Below are 21,608 nucleotides of genomic sequence, written 5' to 3'. Positions count from 1 at the left end.
ATATGTCTTTGTCTCCTCAGGTAGTGAAGTCTCAACAGCAGAGACTTCAAGCAACACTGGCAGATGAACCTATGGTGATCCTTACTTCAAACTGCATGGCTGCTTTCCCATCACCTTTCGTGATGTATGAAATTTTGGGCACAAAATTTACATTCTTGTAGTTAACAATAGTACCATCACTCCTAATTTCAGGCTGAGGTCATTATATTAAAGGAGGCAAGAGGACTCAAAAATAACTTTGGAATAACATCCATATTTAAAATTATAGTATGTTGATGTGTACACCTATATACTGACAAGAATCTGTTGGTACCATCTTGTTCCGACTCCATAGGGGCTGAACTTGGGGTGCATGAGCAATGATGGTTATTTGGTCTGTGTTCCTCTGTAGGAACAGGGCTTGTATGTGTGGGGTGAGTGTGCCATTCAAACACAGACAGCATGCACTCCTTCCTAAGCAGCTTTACATACAGTTTTCGCTACCTATTTTGGCTTCACTGTTGTCCTTCTGCATAAAATAATTTACATGTCTCAGAGACTGCTGACATTGAGACAGTCTAAACACAGTTTAGAGGATGGAAAATAACCATGGTAAATCTGTTCCCAACCAAAGACTTCAGATCTGCTTGGGGCAGTGCCATGATGTCCCTTGATTTCCTTTTCCCTTCTGCATGGGAAATGTGTTTTTATGTTTGACTCTTTTTCTATAAATAAGCAGACCATAATCAGGAAAACACTTGCTAGCTTTGGATTCCAGCTTATGACTTGTGTGGGGAAAATATTAAAATACTTTGAGGCATATTTTGGCTAGACTGCTGTGAGATATGGCTGAGGCCTGACAGAATCAACAGTGTGCCAGACCTGACCGGGATAAACCCAATTCTGTGTTTGTCTGAGTACTGGAGCTAGAAAAGCTGCAGCAAAGGAGGATGTTTGTTGTGCTGATTTGTGTCACAGAGGCTGGATTGCTCCTCCAGCCCCAGCCACTGCCCAAGCTCTGGCAGCAAACAAAACCACACTAGACAGTGGTGGTGTCACAAAATTCTCCCTCCATGCCTTGCAAGCAAGTCACCTCCACTCTGACACTTCTGGATACAAAGCAAAGAATTATTCCCCCCCCTAAAGTTAAATATTTGCTATTTTTCTTGAAATCTCCCATGAGAGACCGATGACTGCCACCCCACAGAGTATCTCAGCACTTTGTGGGTTTTGTTTTCTCTTAGGATTGCAAACTCAGCAGTGTCTGTCTGCAGATCATTCTTCACCTCTCTCTCAGCATCTGCTAAGCTTGTAAATTGGTTTATAGGCTAAGAGGAATTGGGATAAATTAAGTTGTAAGGAATAGGGGTAAAGCTTGAGATGGAAAGATCTTAAAATCTCAGAAAATAGGACAGACAGGCTGTGAGGAACAACACTGGAATCTATACAGATGGAGTAACATTGGTGTCTAGTACTTGATTAAATTTAAAACAGAGAGATTGAGATTGACTTTACAGGGCTGAGATTGTCTTGTCTACACTTTAGGCAAAATAGTACTGGAAGCTCCAGTTGGGTGTTCGTAGTTAAAAGCTTGAACACAGTTAATAGCATCATGTTATTATCTGAAATGCTTCTGAAGGAAGATAAACAATTTCAGTTTACTATGATTTTGCTTCCCATATGGCACAAATGGGCCCAGGACCAAACTGGCTCTCAGCAGAAAGCTCCCACCTCCACACTCATTCAGCAGGTCATATTTAACCAATTTTTATATCTTGCCTGTACATCCACTGGTGGATCCATTCCAATCAATACTCTATGGCTTAAGGTTTTTTTGTGACACTTCATTTTTTACTCTCCTTGACTCTTCTGCCACTGTTGTTCATATTCCTTTGTAGCTGATCTGTTTTCTGTCTCTCTGTGCTAATGTTTATGCTGAGTTATTATTTCCAAAAGTTAAATTTTGAGCACTCTCACTGCATTCCAAATTTCCTAAGAAAGAGCAGAAACATTACTACAATAATTCTCATGAAAACCCAAACAAATAAATCAATTAAACACTTGCATGATTCAGAAAGACAAAGAGATATTCATGCCCACATGAAAAAATGACATGATTGTGCTTGCCTCTTCTTTTTGTTGTGATATCCTCCTGCTTTCATTCTAAGTTATGTTACTGCATATTTTCCCAGTCTATCCAGATTAGGCAAGAAACTTATTTTCAAAGGTACATGGTACTGAAGGATGCAGCTAGGCACCTATACAAGCAGGTGAAATCCCATAAAATTTTCTTGGATGCATAAGCACCTTTGAAAATCTGCTCTTGAATGTTTCACAAAAAGGGTTGAAGTTTCCTGGTAAATAACAAGCATTTGTGAATATCCTTAAAACTACAGGACTGGTAAGGACTTGCTTGAAAGACATTGTGATGGAATAGAGTATAAAACCAATGTGTAACTGGAGGTAAGAAATCTGAAGAAAAGAGATTAATACTTGTAGAAATTTAGGAAAATGGAAGATTGCTGAGAAAAGGCACTTCAAGATAAGTGTTTTCTGGCATCGCTTCCAAAACATCTTAGCTAAATTCCAATATTTTTCTATGCAAATTCAAAAGCTATGAAGGCATAACATATGTCTTCCAGCAATAGCTGTCCCTTGTGTAACCTCACGACTTAACAGCACTGATAAATGTACAAAGCTCTACTATCAGTAAGAAAAATGTATTTTTGAACACAGGCAGTAATGAGTAATTTAATGAAATTTTGTGTCATGATTAGAAACAACACTTTCTTACCATTATCAGAGGCCAAATCATGCAGGTTGAAGACAGACTTCTAGAACTACAGTACTACAAGTAATTTCTGTCTCTTTCTGCCATGGAAAAACAGGGGAAAACTTTCATGCCACTCCTGAAACAAACTAAAGGTCATCCTCTGAACAGTATCCAAAACTTAGTATTAGACATAAATCGCTGTACTGCAGACTCCAATAGTTTGTCAGTAGCTCATTGCTCCATGCAGCAGCAGAAGGAACGAGGCTTGACAGCAAGTATTTAACTAATTGAGTCTAAATTTCTGCATTTGGAAACCCCTCGGTGTTCCAAAACAACTGCTGGCAGCAGTGAAAAGTTCAGCTGCGGATACACATGTGTCCATGTGAAGGTACAAAGAAACCAAGCACTGGTTTATTGACAGAAAGGAAGGCAGGGTCAGCCAGTTCTGCGTAACAGCACAAGCATCCAAACTACAGCTGACAGCCTTCAAAGGGCTTGCAGAGCCTCACCCAGAACTAATGTCTCCTTTTTTCTCTTCCAAAAAATTTTGTGTGTTTTCTGCAAAATAAAGGACAACCTTTCCTCAGTCTGTCTGTATTGCTTTCCTTATCTGGGGTGTCTTTCCCTTCAAACCAATTGTAAGTGCATAATATTGCTGTTTCTTCACAAGCAATTATCCTTTTAACACTACAAAATAATCCCACAGTATAGTTTATGGCTTGTGACCAAACTTTTCTAGCTGTCCAAGTGTTGCTGTGGTGCTGTCACTGCTTTGGATATCCCTGGCAAGCACAGCAGTCATTCCCAAGTGGTACAAACATTTCAGCCAGGTACTGGGACAGCTGTACAAGGCTTCCCAGATGAAGGCATGTGGCATTAAAAAAGGAACTGTGAAAAGTGTATGAAATTAGGATACAAGCTTTTATTTTCCCTCCACTGTGTTTTCAATGTTTTGAAAGGATGGCTAAAGCACCTGACACCCTGCTTCTCTCACCGACAAGGTTTCAAATGGGGACATTGAGACAAGCACAGGAGGAGGCTGACTCAGCCACCTCAGTCACATGGAGGGTACAGCCAGAGCTAACTTTTGGAAGACTGAACTGAGGTAACACACACCTACATTAACTTATGTATCTACATTTCTCCATCCAATTTAAAGAGAAGAAGAATTTAGGATATCTTTCTCAGTACACTGATATTGCATTAATATCAGATATTTATATTTAGACTATGAGAGGTTTTGGAAAACTTTTAAAAGGTAAAAGAAGGAAACAGCATCCTCAAATATGACAGTTTTACAAAAGGGCAAGGAATCCTTCTGTCTCTTGTTATGCAACCCTGTAATGTTTTTCTTTAGAGACTCATTTTTAACTGAAACTGAAAATTAAAGTTTTCAAGCTAGCTAGAATTAATTACAGTTTGCATGTGAAACAAGTTTGATTACAATAGGGGGTTTCGTTGCTATCTGAGAAAATCAAAATGCAAGATATGCAGAGAAGCTGATTCATCCTTTATCTTCTTCAGTATAAAGAAATATTAAAATATAGAATTGCAAATATTTGCATTTAAATAAATCTTATTCTTACCATAGATCAGTAGTGATGACTCATGATTTAAGTACATCTCAAAGTTAAGCATTTTAATATACAAAACTGTACATAAATACAGCGTGTAAACTGTGATGATTTCACACTTTCACAGATCAGAAAGTGTTCTGCAGATGAGTATCACATACAGTTAGTATTGTATTTTGAGGGGAAATGTTGGAATTTTACATTATACAAATTTATTAACAACACTTTGAGGATGAACATAGCATGGTCAAGAAATATAACACTAATAGCAATCAATCAATCAATCAATCAATCAATCAGTTTCCTACTTTGTTCAGCTCTAACTAGAAGAGTAAAGCAGCTGATTCAATTGAAAAAATATCTTAATTACAGACCTTGAGACTATTTAAATTCTATTTGCTAGGCAGAAATTACTAGATATTCAGACTATATCTATGGTTTGCAACATGAAATCCTAATTTATATCCAGTTAACCAAGGTGCAGGAATTATTCTTCCTACCTTCTCTCCAGGAAAACACTTATGGATACTTTGGAATCAGACATAAATGAATAAAGTCTAAACCCTGATGGCTGAAAAGTATTTACGTCACTTTAAACAAAATTACTGTCCATGCTAATTTGTATTCAACAGGTGGGGAAAAGATGCTGGTGTTAAGTGCACAAGAAGAAAAATTGAGATAAAAATGGAAGCCTGCCCATAAACACAATGTCCAAGGAAAAGAATAAATTTTAGAGATCTTCTCCTCTTATGTAACAGATGTTGCTGAACTGATTAAAAAACCCAAACATAGCTTTGTGGGTTATAGCGTGCAACCACAACTGAAAAAATACTTAGTGGCCTTTTAGTTAAAGGAGTGGAATCAACAATATTACCAAAACACAAAACAATACATTCTCTGAGCACATCAAAGAGTGCCCAATAAGCTCAATATTAATCAGTCATATAACAGTGCACGATTACCTGTTCCCCTAGTTACACTAATGATTTTCAGTCTGATTGTTAAAGTAATTGAAAACTGATTTTTCAGGTGGAAGTGCTTCAAGAAAAGAGTAATGTGGATGGCAGCTGAGATACCTAGAGATCTCAGATACATATATGTACAAAATTCAATATGATATTAGAAAAGAACACTCCCTTTATTCGCAGAATAATTCCACATGCAAATTCACTAATGAAATCTGTATGGTCCTTTTTCACAATGTTAAAAATATGACAGGAGGAAATGGAATTTGAAGAAACATTCCAGTTCTCATAATATCTAGAAATCTGGTCTTTTAAGCATGTAGATTTTAATAATCTGAGTCTTCCAATTAAACAATTTTAACACTGTCTGAATTATTTGTATATACAGTTCTTCATATTTTCACACTAATTTCACACAAACTCATTCACAATAAAAACTGAATTTTTATTGTTGTTGCTGAAAGCTGATAATTGTGAATTATCCAAGGTGAAGACTGTAATTTTTTAAGAAGAGAGGAAAAAAAAGAAATAACCTGATGAATATCTTGGACTAAGCCTAAGCATGTCAGTCTATGCAATGTGTCATTACTACTAATAGCAGTAAGAAGCGTTAAGAAAAACTTTACCACTCTTATCAAACAAAAAGTGATTAAATTCTTCAGCAGCTTCTTCTAGGGTCTATAAGGGTATGCCTTGTTTTCTAAAACAGAAGAAATTTACTCTGCGGGAAAGCTTTTCAACAGAACTCTTTTAAAATACAAGTTAAAGGACTAGAGATGAGCTAAGGCATTTCTCTAGCAATCACCATAATTCTTTGACCTTTTTCATTCCCTTAACATCATGCATGGATTTTATCCAAATAACCACAGCTTATCAGCTACAGAATACACACATATGGTATGTTTAGATTACCAGGTAAATTCATATTTTTAAAAAGCTTTTATGGGATGTGCAAAATATGCTGAAGCAGGAAAACAACTGTGCAATGAAATAAGCATTCTTAATGTTTCTTTATTAGTTTATAGGAATCTGCAGCTAGTAACAATCTGCTTCTCACAGTTCAGAGCAAAGCTACTGATACATAGCTACTTACTTTGCATTGGTTTCCCTCAGGAAGTTGTTAAGAACAGTTATATTTAATACAGGATTAAACTTTTCACAGCTAATACAGTACATAAAATTCACAAACTTCTTCAAACATGATCTACAAAGGAAGGAGTCTAGAGTCTACAACACTCATGCATTAACTGGTTTTCTGTGTTGTCCTGTATATTTTTCTTTTTTTCCATGCAAGACTCCTTCAGCATTGTCAGACCTGTATTCTCGAAGATGGCAGATGGTTACAGAAATCTCTACTTAGACACGTTACAAAATCAAATATAACCGAATAATTGTCTAACATTAAACTTTTGTGCTTAATGAGGTTAAGTTAAGCAAATGGGCTCAGGAAACCACTGTTCATTTTTATACTTGTTTGTGTCCTACAGAAGAAATGGATACCATGCAGAAATTCAAACCTGCCTGGCATTGTTTTGTCTTGATTAAAATTCAGCACATTAAACAGGTCAGATCTATGGCTACATGACATACCAGAACCATGATATCTTCCAATTTTGGATCAACAGTGTCTTGCAAAGGTTCATTTTGACCTGCATTCTAATTCGGCACATTCTGAGATAAAACTTTGTTTTGAAGAGTCAGTAATGAACTGCAGCACAACACAGAACTTCCACTGAAACTTTTGAATTGTGGAATTAAGTCAAAATAATGCTTTCATTTTCGCAGCAGCATTATCTGACCAAGACTAAAGGCATGATGAAGTCAGTAAAATCTTGTAAAATAATTTTCATGCACAGAATGGCACTTTTGAACTACTTTGTGCAACACAGCAAAGTAAGGGAAATTATTGCAATTGCAATAGGTGGAATGAAGAACTGAGCAAAGAAAAGATGTGTTCACAATGAGACCTGAGGCAGACAAGTTATTAGTCAAAAGGTATCTTAGGTGGTAATTTTAATATGTAATAAAGGTAATAACTGTAAAAGTCCTATGTTTCACATTTTAGATAAGACCTCTCACATCTGTAAATATTCATTAGCATCTCTAGAGTAAACCCCTTATTATACTGAGTTGAAAGACATACAAGCTAGTTGAATCACTTTTCTGGGAGATGCTTGAAGGAGTGTAGTCAAATTTCTGCTTCACAGAAATATTCAGGTGTTGATGTTATTGCTTCAGACTCTGTATTTTGTTTTGCCATGATCATTGATAACACATATGTGCTGAAAAAAACAGAACAGATTGCAAAAGTATGGTTGAGTGCATTATAAATTATTAATTAATTGTTCAGAAATACTTAGGCTTGGCCAGCCTAGTGATCTTACAATTACTCTTTCCTTTCCAGACATCTGGAAGTGAATTCTGATTTCACTTTCTAGCTACAGCAAGTTTTCCCACTTGGAATTCCCAGCTATGAGGTGCACCCCTGGGAGTACCACAAGAAGCAAAGGAAAGGTTTGCACCTTTCTTCCATCCTCAGTTCTCTGAGAAAAGGGACAGGCAACATAATATTCAGACAACCCATCTGACCTGTGCTTGTGTTTCACTTTTGCTGCTGTCTCTGCACATACTGGGAATGGTGGACCTGAGAAAACCCAGGCTCATAAAAGATGGAAATTTAGGGAACTCTTAGAAGGAGGGAACTGATCACAGTGCTGAGCAAGAACTCCTTTGGATTATTTGAGGTTTTTCAGGGAGTTTTGTACTCACTGAAAGGATCCCAAATCCCAACCATGTCAAAGACACACTTCCACAGGGCCCCAAAGAGGAGAAAAATTGTGGGATATTTATGAGAATATGGAAAAAGTAGGCCAGTGATTTTTTAAAACCTTTTTTTTTATAAGAAACTTACATTTAAATCTCTGAAGTGCTCATTGTAGTCTAAGGCATAACCTACCACAAATAAATCTGGAATTTCAAATCCGTAATCTGTATTGAGACAAATAACAAACACCATCAATATCAGATCAGTGGCAGTTGTAAGCCCTTAAATTCATGTATGGTTCTCAACAAGCAAACTCTACTTATATGTAGTCAGTTGGGCTGTGTTACTTTTGAATCTGAGACATCATGGTCAGCAGTAGCCCCATAACCAGTTCCCAGTCACAGAGTACTTGTGAAAGGGATGTGAATAGCAAGAGGAGAGGAGAGGAGAGGATAATTTTGTATAAAATTATCACTGGTACATTGTGGAAGGAAGCCAAAATCAGAGCTGGAACATTCTGCTTGCATTTGAAAGTTCCATTGGTATATATGTGTGAAGATTATTGTCCTGTATCACAGTAATGATGGAAAAATGTGGAATATTAAATCAAAAGTAACTTTCATATATATATATATATATATATATTTTCTGCTAAGAATAGCAAATCTAGCTCGTATTTTATGCTATCAAAACTCGTCAAATGCTTCTTAAATTAAAGCCCCAACCTTATGAAGATTCAAGCACATGCTTAACAAAGTAAATGCATGCAGTGCACCTCAATTACACAACTCACACACCTGAAGCCAAGCACAGACATGCATCTTTTTGAGTGTGAAGGTCTCTGTAATATCAGCACTACATAAAACAAGTTAGACTATTTCCAATTTGTTCTCTAAATAACTAGAGGAAAACCCAATCTTACAGACACAAAAATAGGTCCACATAAAAAATTCTACAGGTATCAAGGTAAGAAATTTATTCAGTTAAGATTGGAGGTTATTTGTACTTTGGAATTGTAAATTTAGGTAAGTGAGGAAATGCTACACCACTGTCAGTGATTTACAACAGAGATCTCTGATGTTTAATAAAATTCATCACACTGTGAATAAACAAGGATAAAATTTGTTTCATTCAAAAGTTTATACATAAAAATATAAAGCTACCCTTCATGAAGTAATTTTATTGCCTCTTTTATATGTTTAACATTAGTGAATCCAGTCAAATATATGCCTTAATTTACTGGATTAAGTTCTAAATGTTAAAAAATAACACTCCACTGTGTAAAAAGTTGTACAACAAAATGTTTGGATCATAGTTCAGATAACAGGGCTAAAACCTCAGAGCCATGCCCAACATTTAAGTAACTTTTACTTGATAAATTTTCCCTCTCTCCCACAACCCTCTTCAAATCAAAACTCTTCATGCTGCCTCCTGGTACTCACCTGCCTACTCTCCTTCTACCCTCCTCCCCAGTTCAGCTGACCAGAGACTTCTTCAGTAGCAAATACTGGTTGATCTCTTCTAGATGGATCTATTCTTTTCGTATTTAGCCACATACCTGTTATTACATCATTTATTCTAAATAAGTCTAAAATGACAATTGCTTGGTATAGCTCCATTTACAGCTTCATAATAACACAGTATAAGGACCAATAATTTAGAGAGAAGTGGTGTTGGTGTGGTGCAAACTGAACAGCAGGAGAAAGTTTAAAAAGCCCAATTTATCTTCTGCTTTTTAGGGGCAGGGATTTAATTACAATATCAATGTTTTTTCTCTGGACAACTAACTTTAAAAAACCAGAACTGCTTTTCTGAATAAAAAAATGCAAAACTTGTTAATATTTAGTCACAATAAAACACCTTTCATGCTCAGATGGAATCCTGCAGCTCCTCCAGAGAGATGCAATGAGGAAGGAAAAAGAAGAAATGGATATTCTCTTCAATATTGTTTGTCAGAGACAGAAGATAAAACACTCACCTTTCATTGATAAAATTAAACCCTTTCAAAATTTCCCAATAAAGTTCATATTCTGCAGAAAATCTAAGTAGGGTGGGCTTTCCAAATTCCATTTATACAGATCCTTCCATTGCATCCCATAGACCCATTGACAACTGGCATTTTACAATGCTTCTAGCAGTCCACAGAATGGGATGAAAGGCAAGTGACAGGGTAGTGGTAACTTCCACTGTCAAGTAGAGATTTTCAGAACACTTACAATCTGGTCTGTACCCATCAGGCCGAGATGTTCTTTTCACCAACAAACTGTAATTAAAAATAAAATAACCCCCTTTAAATCTAGATATGTAATGGAATAACACACATAAAACGATTCCCTTTATCAAAATCTTCTGAGCCATGTGAGTCCCTGTTCTTGTTCTGTTTCTCTTCCTGACAACATCCTGACTGCAGGGAAGAGCTGGGTGTATTCCCCTCCCAAGTCCATCAGTGGCAGTCTTTAAATGGCTGGAGGATCATCGCCAAGGCAGAACAATACAAAACATTTCCCCTCCTTTCCTTCACCCTGCCCTTAGTGACTCAGGCAGCTCCTCTGCACAGCTCTCCTTCATACTGCAGCATCAAAATAAAGCAGGATGTCTGAATGGGAATCTACTCTGGAAAATATGCCGGACTAGACTAATTACTTACTAAGTTTTGTGATTGTTTTACTCACCTTGCTACTTTAATCATTTTTGGCTTGTATTTTTCTATATTGTTAAGCAGAACCTTCATGGTCCTTCCAGTTCCAACAATATCCTTATAAAACAAGAAAAATAAAGTCAGTAAAACACAAAGGAAAGCTGAAAGGAGGAAATCTGGACAATGACTGAGAAGTTTCACATTCTTATTTTGTGGAGATGATTTATTTTTCCAGTGCATTGTAAGCCACATCCAAAAAAGGTTATAACTGAGCTTGCACTCTTTGAAGCAAGCACTTTCTATTCATAAAATTATCAGTTCAAGGACTGTCCACTTCCTCTTGAAAACAGCTATGTTGCAAGTACTCAGGATGTAACTTGGGACTGGAGATGACTCTACTTGGCACTGCAAGGATACAGGGATTCAACTTCTCACATTATGCTTGAGATCACAATATGTCCCCATGTCTCCACGTCAGGACTAATTCTGCCCTAGTTGTTCTATTAGCACAGTACAAATGTGATTTCTCCAGAGCTGCCATATCCAATGAGATCAGTAGATACCTGTCTAGAAAACTGACTGTGGAGAGCAGCTGTTGATCCTGAGCTTTGGGATCAACAGCTTGTTGGATTAGCAACACCTTGTCTCTGCCCTCCAGCTGTTCAATAGCACTAATGAAATTTGCTGTGGACATTTTTAATTTCTGTTAAAGCAGCTGGAATGAGTAAATTTGAGCTCTTAGCAGCTATTCAGGTAACCAGTCATCTCTGTGGCTGATAACTTTTTTTCCATCCTTTGCTAAGAGAAGAACTTTCAACAGTATACCAGTCATTACACTGTCCAGCTTACTTCCCATACACGCAAACTGGTTCTGAAATGCCAGGCAGATCCTAATGTGCTCTCTAGCTGTCCCAGTTGCTTATTCACCATTTTCAAAGAGAATCACCTATCTTAATTATGTAAGAATTTATAGCACCAGTGAGGTGACTTGTTCTTTCCCTCTACAACTGAACACTGCTGACTTATATCAGCAACAGCTCTGTGATGGGCTGTCCCCTGGGGACACTGATGCATGGAGAGCTGGATGCAGGAGCTGGGGGCCTTGAGGGAATGACTGACACTCCCAGCCAGACTGTGAACAACTTTGGGGCTGTAAATCATATGCAGGGCCACTATTTCAAAGTCGTGCATCTGAGAAATGCAGGGCATCACTGCAGTTGATTCACTGCAGTTGATTCACTGTCCTCCAAGGAACAGAACAACTTGAAGAACAGGAGCTGATGAAATCGTAGAAAAAACAAATCAAATGAGGCAGAAACAAAGACTCCTGGGTATCACAAGGCAGAGCACCAGTCAGAGTGACAGCAATGTAGTTTGATCTGTCACGCAATTGCAAAAAGACTGAGAGGCCACTAAGCAAATCAACCCCTCTCCCTCTTCACCACCTCCCAGCAAGAGAAGTGTAAACACAGACAGGATTTAGAAACAGAACAGCCAATCATGATTTGGCTGTGTGACTTTATCTAAGTACAATATGACATAAGCACCCAGCTTACCTCCACAATTAGAACATTCTGGAAGAAACAAACAAAAAGGAATACAATTACTTGACATTCACATAGTAAAAGAAACAAATGTTTTAAAAAGGGAAATTAAGATAGGTCCATGTGCATATGTACAACACAGTAGGACACAAGGAGTTTCTGGTTTCATTTCTGTGCCCTGAAAAAGAGCCAGCCATAAGAGCAAGCCCTGCAGTCAGGGACCACAACTTAATTCACTCTGTCTAGATTATCCTCTTTGTCCAAGAATGGATGTAGCTTTGGGAAATAAAATTAGATGGAAGAAATCCAAATAGGATGAGCTTCACTTCATTCCAGCATCTCTAGCTGTGTACTGCAGTGTACCCTATAGTTCACTAAAATACTATTTCCAATGTTAGTATAAGAATAGAGCAATAATATTCTTTCTCTGAAATAAATGCTCTTCCTCCCTCCATCCACACTTGAGCAACTTCACAGTAAAGGATTAGAGGCCAAGCTGTAACACCCACTCTCATACTGCAAAGCACCCTCTTTCTCTTCAGATACTGCTGCTGAAATCAGTATTATTTGAAGAGAAGGGGAGTGGCCCAGCCAAGAGCAATGATGTCAAGTTTTATGACAGTATCACTACACAGGCTGAATCTTTTTGCTGAAATGGTTCATCACTGGTCCAGGAATTACAATGTCTAAGCAGATTTCAGTTCTTTTACCAAAAGCAATAATAAGATGTAATGTTCTTATTAGAAGAAATAAAAATCTGTCTATTAGTAGGCATGATTAAAAGGATGAACTCTTACAATATTGCATTAAGATCGACTTTCTGAAGTGAAACCCACAGTAGCAAGAGGAAAGTTATTTCACAAATACCTTTATCCATCTATCAGTGTATACACCTTATATGGATGTGGATGCTGTGTGTCCTGCAAAATCTTGAGACCACATAGTTTCATATCCATGCAGTATCCACCAGCCTACTTTACATTCCACTTCCTTTCTATCAGACTTGTTGGCTTTTGCTGCATACATAACATGGAGACTGTTTAACTTCTTTTCCATAACAGAAACCCAAGGATGAGAGTTGTAAGAGAGACTCAAACACATGGAGAAGGAGTGTGTGAAAGGAGCATGGTCACAACCAGCACACCTTTAATAGCTTCATTAACTGATACATAAATAATTTTTAATCTTCAAACCAGAAATTATTAATATAGATTATCCTTATTTATATTCATACTGCAGCTCTTCCTAATACTCACAGTGCTTGGTAGGGAAACATGGCATAGTTCATGCATTAAGCACTGCAGGAACATGTTACCACACACTGTATTATACCTGGATGCTTCTGAAATGGCAAAACACTTGGTAAAGGTGTGGAGGGAACTCCCGGCAGCAGTTGAGCAAATGTCAGCAATGGAGATACCACTCAAGAAAGCCACTAATTTAGACTGAGCTCTGGTGGAATGTATATTAATCTTGGAGGGAGGCTCCTTTTTGGTGTTTTCATAACAGGTTTCACTGGTGGTTATCCTGCTTGGTACTCCTGACTTTCAACTTCTCAGCTGCTGACACAAACAACTTTGGATCTCAAACACCTAGTCCTGTGAAGGTTAAAACTTAAAGGCCTCTTAACAACAAAAATCTGAAGACACCTCGTCTCTAGAAACTTCTCCCTTCAAGAAAAAATGGACGTATGAAGAACCAAAACCATGTTCAGGAGACGCTTATGACAGGTGTATAGGAACATTTTTTTTTTTGAAGGAAACCATTTGGATACAAAACCAATCTGGTTCTCATCTGGCTTCCTGTATGAAATCATAAGTGGGAAAAACACTTCTGAGGACTAGCTCAGGACACCTGGGTCTGAGGCATAAGGAAATTACTTGATTCAGTCCATGGATACCTGAAGATAATGTGCAGGAGTAATGGCTTAACCACCCCAAAGAAATTGTGCAGCTGGTGATATATGTAAATATTGATGTGTTCATACACACACACACATATATATACGATATAGGGAGAGAGCAAAAGAGTGGACAAGGAAAGAACATCACCAGAACTAAAAATGGAAATGAACCCTTTAGTACCAGGCCCAATGAGAGTAACCATGATCAAACATAGCCCATGGATCTCAAGGCAGGTCCATAGCCTTGAGACAGGTTCAACAAAGTCAGTCTATGAGTCAGGGTCTGGCTCAGTGGCTGCAGTAATGTACAGGTCTGGCTGCAGCTGAGCTGAAGGTCAATACCCACGCAGAACAGACAGGGACTAAGAGCCCAGGGCTGAGCTGGTGTCCCTGTGCCCACAGGTGTGAGTAGAGGCCCCCTGGGACACAGGTCATAGCCATTAGCATCTATTAGTGCATCTCCTAGTGCACTGTGACAGATTGAGAGAAAAGCAAAGTCCTGGGACATTTAATTGACAGACAAATAAGTTTCTTTGCTACCACAGTTGCTTCAGCTGTTCTGTCATGATCAGCAGTAGGGATTCTCTTGCTTGCTCACATGTGGGAATCACAAAGTTGGACAGAATGAGGGGACAGCAGCCTCCCTGGCCATGGAATTTGAGTTAAACAATAGGGAGGAGAAGACTTTACTATTTAACTTGTGAGAAAAAATAATCATAGACATAATAGGAAATGGCACTGAAGAGACCATCAAAGATCATATTCTGTTGGGTTACAGTAGAAATGTTAAACTATCTTTCACAGATACCTGATTTACCTCTTCTAGAACATGATGAGTACTTCAGAATCTCCCCAGGGAATGTGTCTCAACACCTCATTATCTAAGAGCAAAAATACAATAAGAAAACTTCTCTTGATATTTAGCCTGAACTTATTTTGAAGAGAACGTGGGAAAAGCTTTGTTTTCTTCTCTTTTCTCTTCTATATTTGAAAGACATATTTCCTCAGTTTCTTCTTCTTCAGATTGAACAAACTCTATTTATTTAATGTTTTCTCATAAGTTGTATTTCTTAGCTTTCTGATCACTCTTTTGTTCTCCTCTGGAATCAGTCCAGTTGGTCAGAATCCTTCTCCAGTTGTGGTGTTCCAAATCAGAAAGAAGTCTTTTCCAGTGTAAAGAGGAATAAAAGAACCACTTTGTATGCTTTATAAATAATCCTCCTTTCTATGTATCCTAGTACAACAGTTACATCCTTCATAAAAATATACTGGTGTCTCATGTGCAACTTGTGATCCACCTATTGTCTCCAGGACTGCTGCTGAGTCAATCCTCCCTCACTTGCATTTATGCAAAAGATTACTTCTGTATAAACACAGAAGTTGGTATTTGTCTTTATTGTCATTATGTGTCATTTTTTGAACAAAATTCTTAAAATAATTTCTTAAGATCATAACATCTCGTAGTATTTTTCCAGGTAGTATGAGTACCATTAAATGCTAATTTCATCTTTTCAATCATGAATTAAATTTTGTTCAGTCCCCGGAGAGCATGCTTTAATGCATCTCGTCTGACAGTGAAGTATAATTAACTGTTTCTTGAGAACAGCTTTCCAACCAGTTACACATCTGTCTAATAGAAATTTAATTTTGTCTGTGCTTCCTTATCACAAATGACTCATATGAAGGAAAGAGGATTAACGTGGATCCAGACATGCCTGAAAGGTTTGTCTGGCTATAGGAGTGATAGTCACCTGCATATGACTTCAGCTGAAGCACAAGATCTCATATTTATTGACTAACTTGACAAGGAAGGATTTTGGTGGACGCTGTCTCTCATCCACAGAGTCAAGGAGTCCAACTGTTGCAAATCATACACATTGGGGAAGTTCCTATAAGATGTCTAGACCACAAAACACATGTGCTGTTTTGTATTATGCCCATTCTTATTATTTCCAAAACACTGATGAGGATTTTCTATACTATGGGGAAATCCTGTAGGTAAGGCCTTTGCCACTATAAAATATTTAGATATGAAAACATTTTGTAACTATAAGTAAGCAGGCATCCTAATTTTTCAGAGTGATACTTTAATCTCTGTTATCTTTATGCAGGGTTACTGTGCCTAAAGTCTCCACACTTTTCAGTCATAAACTGCTGCTTACGACCGAAGCCATTCAGAGTGGTTTGCCATCCTTAGGTACACAAACCCTCCCCTACAAAATACTGTGCTGGGAAACTGACTGTGTTGCTGCCTATCCCCTGCCTTTCTAGTGCTGAAGCAGTTTACAGATAGAAGGTTTCAGAAAAGGGATGGAATAGCAGAGTAGTAGAGGAACAAACTGCAAACTGACAAGAAATGGTTTGATATACAATGTCCAAGACTAGACAGAAGTGATGTCCAACTAAAACTGGTTGAAATAGATCAGCTTATCCTTGATCAGATAGCAGAGGATGAAAGAAGAATGCAATGGATACAACAAATTAGTATATTATCAGTAATGTCAACATCCACTTAAAGGCACAGCATCTCTTGTGAAAGGTCAGTTATGTGGAAGAGCTTATTCAGCTTCACTGTGAAGTGCCCATGTAAGCCAGTGTGCAGGAGACTGGTAAAACTCATCAGCTTGTGGTGCTGCAACAGTCACTGATAGCTGGACAAAGGACTAAAGGACACTGAAGAAAAGATCCTTCTCAAGTATGCGTGTTTGAAGCTCCTATACCATATAGATCAAGAATGTTTTGTCCTTTCAGATATATTTGAGGCAATTACAAAGAAGGAAACCACATGAAAAGTAATCCAGCCTTCTGGATTCTGTCTACTTTTGAAACTCAGAGAACAGGATATAGAAATATTTACTGCATGTTGACTAGACCAAAGATGGCTTAATTTCTGAGCAGAGCCATCTTCACCAATACAATCTCTGAAGTACATCCAGAAATCTAATAATGGTGGTAATATATCTTAGCATGAAACAGAGTACACTCCGTTTTTTAAAATATGTCCTAGAAAGATTTCATACACAGTCCAAATAAAACGGGATGCTGGCTCCAGGGAATGAAACACCTTTCTATTGAGTCATTGCAAAAGAATCAACATTGCAAAAGAATCAGCTTCCATTACTGATAGATCAGAGGGATGGCTGGGAGTGGATAGATTTGGATGACTGTGATTCATTCTGTGTTTACACAGTTTTTTACCAGGTAGCTGGCAGAAGGTAGGCTGGTGCAACACAGAGTCAAGGAATATCTCAAGTTGGAAGGGACTCATAAGGACCAGCAAGTCCAACTCCTTGCTCTTTGCAGGACTACCTAAAATAAACCATATGACATTGACCAGGTGCTTCTTGTAACTCTGACAGGCTTCAGACCCTGACCACTTCCCTGGGGAGCCAGTTCCAGTGACTTGAACATGGTTTCAGTGAAAAACCTTTTCCAACTGTCCAATCTGAACTTCCCCTGATATGGCTTCATTCCATTTCCTCCTGTCCTGCTGCTGGTCACTAGAGAGCTGTGTGCACTGCCCGTCTTGTGGGAAGTTGTAGGCGGCGATGAGGGCACTCCTCAGCCTTCACTTCCCCAGGCCGGACAACACAAGTGACCTCAGGCACTCCTCAGAAGCCTGACCCTTGAGCCCTCACACCAACCTGGTTATCCTGGACACATTCTGATAGTCAGGAGTCCTTCTTGCATTGTGGCAGACACCAGCACTGGAGGTGAGGCTGCCCCAGAGCAGAGCAGAGCAGGACAATCCCTCCCTTGCCCAGCTGGCCATGCTGTGCCTGATGCCCCCCAGGACAGGGTTGTCCCTCCTGGCTGCCAGAGCACTGCTGGCTCAGGTTCAGCTTGTCATTGACCAGGATCCCCAGGTCCCTTTAGATGGTGCTGCTCTCCAGCCTCATTCCCCAGTTTCTGCATATAACAGGGTTTACTCTGTCCCAAGTGGAGAATCTTGTTAAATTTCATATGATTGGTGATTGCCCAGCTCTCCAGCCTATGCAGACTTCTCTAAGCCCTTCCACCCTTGAGGAAATCCACAGCCCCTCCTGTTTTTGCATCATTGGCAAATTTTCTTAATATACATTCAGTTCATGAGTCCAGATCTTTTACAAAAACATTAAAGAGCAGTGGTCCAAAAGTTGTCCTCTGTGGTTTTGAATGCAAAGGGGTGCTGTGAAGTTTAAAATTCTCCAGTTCTGAGTGATCAGGGCACACACAACTTGCAACTCAGTACATCAACATTTGAACACAGCAGAAATAATACTTGTGGTGTGAGCTGGATCTCCGCAAAAATAAAATTTGCACTTCCATATTCATTTCCAGACAGTAGTAAAAATGGCCCATAACAACATATCTTGGGTCATCTGGAAAAAGGAGGTTTTTGACAATACTAGCACTATGTAAAATAAAGAAGAAATAATGTCTAATCCCCGGGTAGCATGTGAATTTGTCTCTCATGCTAAAGAGAATTATCTGTGAATGTTTTTTTTTTTTTAATAATGAGCAGAAAACATGCAGAAATTGAAAATCTGTAATTTACTGCTTTTTAAAGCCACACACATTTATACACTGCAAGAAAGTATGTTCTTTTTACAGTACATTTTAAAAAATCCTGACTTACAGTGAGATGAAAACTACTCTAGCACTGAGTCAATACATTTCTATTGTTTACCTTCCCACAGGTCAGTAATAAATGGAACAATGTCAGCTAACAAGACCAAGCAGAGTAATGAAAGCATGTCTGCCTCCTGCCTGACAGTAGTAAGTGCTATGGAAATTATTTTTCATCTTCCTGGAAAAGAATAACAATTTTTTTCTAGACTTGGATTTTATGTTCCATTTGGAAGACTGTTTTCATAGGAAAATTGCTATGAAATAGTAGTACTTTGAAGTTAGCATGGAGTAAGACTTTGAGGAAAACTGTGTCTTTGAATTAATATAAAATGTGGAATTTTAACAAGGTAAAAATTCTAAGTTGCACATTTAGAAAGGGGGAGTATTTCCCTGAAAGCTGAAACTATACTTTAATAATCAAATTAACAACTGCATTTAATGCAACACTACAGCTAAGAGGACAAACTCAGCTCTCACATATATAGGAAGAAAATCAGATAGGTACATAAAGAGGGTATTTTCTCCTTAAATGTTTCAGCATAAAATCAGCAGAATAGCATATACACATTTTTTTTCCTTTAACAGAAAGAAAATAACAGAAAGAACTTAAAACTGAGAAAAGCAAAATTGTTTGAGAACTGAAAAAAATACCTTAGAGTGAAGTAAGGTTTGTAGCAGGAAGTAATAGCTTTTATTTAATTAACAGCCCATTTCCCAGTGGGGGAACATTTTTCACAAAAGAACTTTGACCTTTCAGCCCACAGCCTCAGAGAGACCACAAAATACCTTCAACAGCTGAGCCTGGGAACAAAAATTCAGAACTGCTGTATGCACTTGAAATCATGGACTGAATAAAATAGTGGCTTTACAGCACTCCTCTGCAGCTGCCCTTCAACTCATTTATCAGTGTTCCACAGCTGATAATTTCCTCTCTTATTTTAGCTCAGAGGAATTCTTAACATTTTTATCTGCCCCTCTGGTCACAGGACAGGTGATTATGTAGGGCAATTGCTTCTCTTATCCCAAATTGTCTGATTACCAAATTAGGTTAAAATTAAAAGTTTCTCTCAATCTGTAATTAGCTTGACGTTTGCCTATTCTATTCAGACCAACAGAAGGATCTGCATGCTTGAAATTTCATTTCTTCCAACTATATCAGTTGCCTACTAATAATTTCATGTTGTTAATTCCACCTTCAAATCTTGTCTCATTTACATCCTACAGTATGCCAGTACTGTACAGCAGGCTTCCAATGGATTAGTTTATCTAAAAGAAGCTTAAGTAATGACTGTAATAGGCAAATATGCAACCATATGGCAATATAAATTTGACAATGGCAAACAGCTTAATCCAGTAGGCAAAGGTATTAAAAAAGGCCACAGTAAAAGACAAAAAATGTTCACATTCAAAAAAGAAAATTAGGTTCACCATTTTAGCAGTTATGACAATTGACTTGGTAAAACATGCCTGATATATAGACGCTTCTCCATCAAGTCTCTAAATCAAAATTGTTAGTAGTTTAAAATATACACTGTAGGTACAGTGAAGAAATTATCATTTGGGACCCTTTATTTTAATCACTCAGAAGATGCTTTTGGGTCTTAAGATAAAGGAATCTCTAAACAAAGCCCCGTTTGTGATCAGGCCAATTAACTGTTCTGGGAAGGAAAAAAACAATGGGAAAAAAATGAACCTTAATGTGAGAAGACTGGCATAATTTGAACTGATGGAAATGCTTTTATCTTCAAGTCCCCATTGATATCCTGAGTTCCTTGCTGTCTTTTTCTTGGATAGAACTATTCTTAAACTACTTTGGGAGTACTTGTAACATATTGTTAGTTATGCCAGCTTGCAAAGTATGCATGAATACACAGTGTCAAGAAAAGGTGAGTTCTTTTATTTGCCAGTTCTATGAGTGAAAGCATATTTGTAAAAAAAAAAAAACAAAACCACCAACCAAAACTCCTACCACCTTTCCCCCCAAAAATCTCTTTTTTGTCAATCTCTACTTCTTTTTTTGTTTTGTTTTATGGGGGTAAGGGGATTAAAAGCAATAATATAGTGTATTTTCTTTCCCTTTAGATAAATTTCCATTCAGTAGTCTAAATTTTCAGTTAGATTCTTTCTGAAGACACCTTTTCATGTGTACTCCACATCATCAGAATTACATAAATTGATAATGTGATTTTTCAAACTCAATTTTTAATGGAATATCAGTTTACTCATCACACATGTAGTACCTGCTTTCTTAGAATTGTATTTGGGGAACTTCACCTACCAGTGGTTAAACAAGAAGTTTTATGACAGTGCCATAGAGCTGAAGAATCACCATCAAATAAAAATTAAATAAAATCACCATTTTTAAATTAAAAAGAATCACCATAAAATAAAAATTTAATGAAAATGCATCAGGTTTCAATGAAGAGGTTCAAAGGAAGCTACAAGCACTCCTGTGAGAAGTGAAATAATTCTATGTTATGCACACAGGCATGAAATTCACAGATATTAACCCTTCATCACAATGTCAGAAAATAATGTGCAAGACTTCTGTAAAATGAGACATCTAGCTAGGCACTTTCTACAGGTTTCTAGAAAAAGCCACATATGTCTGATTTTCAACTTTTCTGCTGGGCTCATCCACATCTTATGGCATACTTGGAAGGACAGATATGACATCTCGAAACTGTTATTTTTTCAGACACTTGGTTTCATTAGCAGCAGCTGCTGATGGGAGCAAACTGGTTAATGTATTAAAAGTCCATGAACACAAACTCCAGCTATCTAAATTGTATAAAACAAGTTCAGAATCTCCAAGAGTTAACAGAGTGGGGGACATAATGGAGGACCTGATGCTTTG

At 37.8% G+C, this 21,608-nt stretch overlaps 1 protein-coding gene across 5 annotated transcripts in view; it reads right to left on the bottom strand.

Moving 5' to 3' along the window:
* Positions 1-6,282: 6,282 nt before the first annotated feature.
* PRTFDC1 (phosphoribosyl transferase domain containing 1) overlaps positions 6,283-21,608 on the bottom strand; it is a 42,868-nt gene continuing 27,542 nt past the window's right edge. For 2 of the 5 annotated variants that reach the window (XM_030264494.4, XM_030264497.4), the window contains exons 5-9: positions 12,250-12,267; positions 10,728-10,810; positions 10,272-10,318; positions 8,203-8,279; positions 6,283-7,573 (exon numbers count right to left, since the gene is read on the bottom strand). In XM_030264494.4, coding sequence (XP_030120354.4) covers positions 7,526-7,573; positions 8,203-8,279; positions 10,272-10,318; positions 10,728-10,810; positions 12,250-12,267 — 273 coding nt within the window. In that variant the 3' untranslated portion in view covers positions 6,283-7,525. The other 3 variants (XR_005979328.2, XM_030264495.4, XM_072925423.1) reach the window with 3 other exon arrangements.

The sequence above is a fragment of the Taeniopygia guttata genome, chromosome 2 (assembly GCF_048771995.1).
Source record: "Taeniopygia guttata chromosome 2, bTaeGut7.mat, whole genome shotgun sequence".
Classification (NCBI taxonomy): domain Eukaryota; kingdom Metazoa; phylum Chordata; class Aves; order Passeriformes; family Estrildidae; genus Taeniopygia; species Taeniopygia guttata.
The sequence above is the reverse complement of the archived record's forward strand: the minus strand, read 5'-3'. Positions and strand labels throughout refer to the sequence as shown.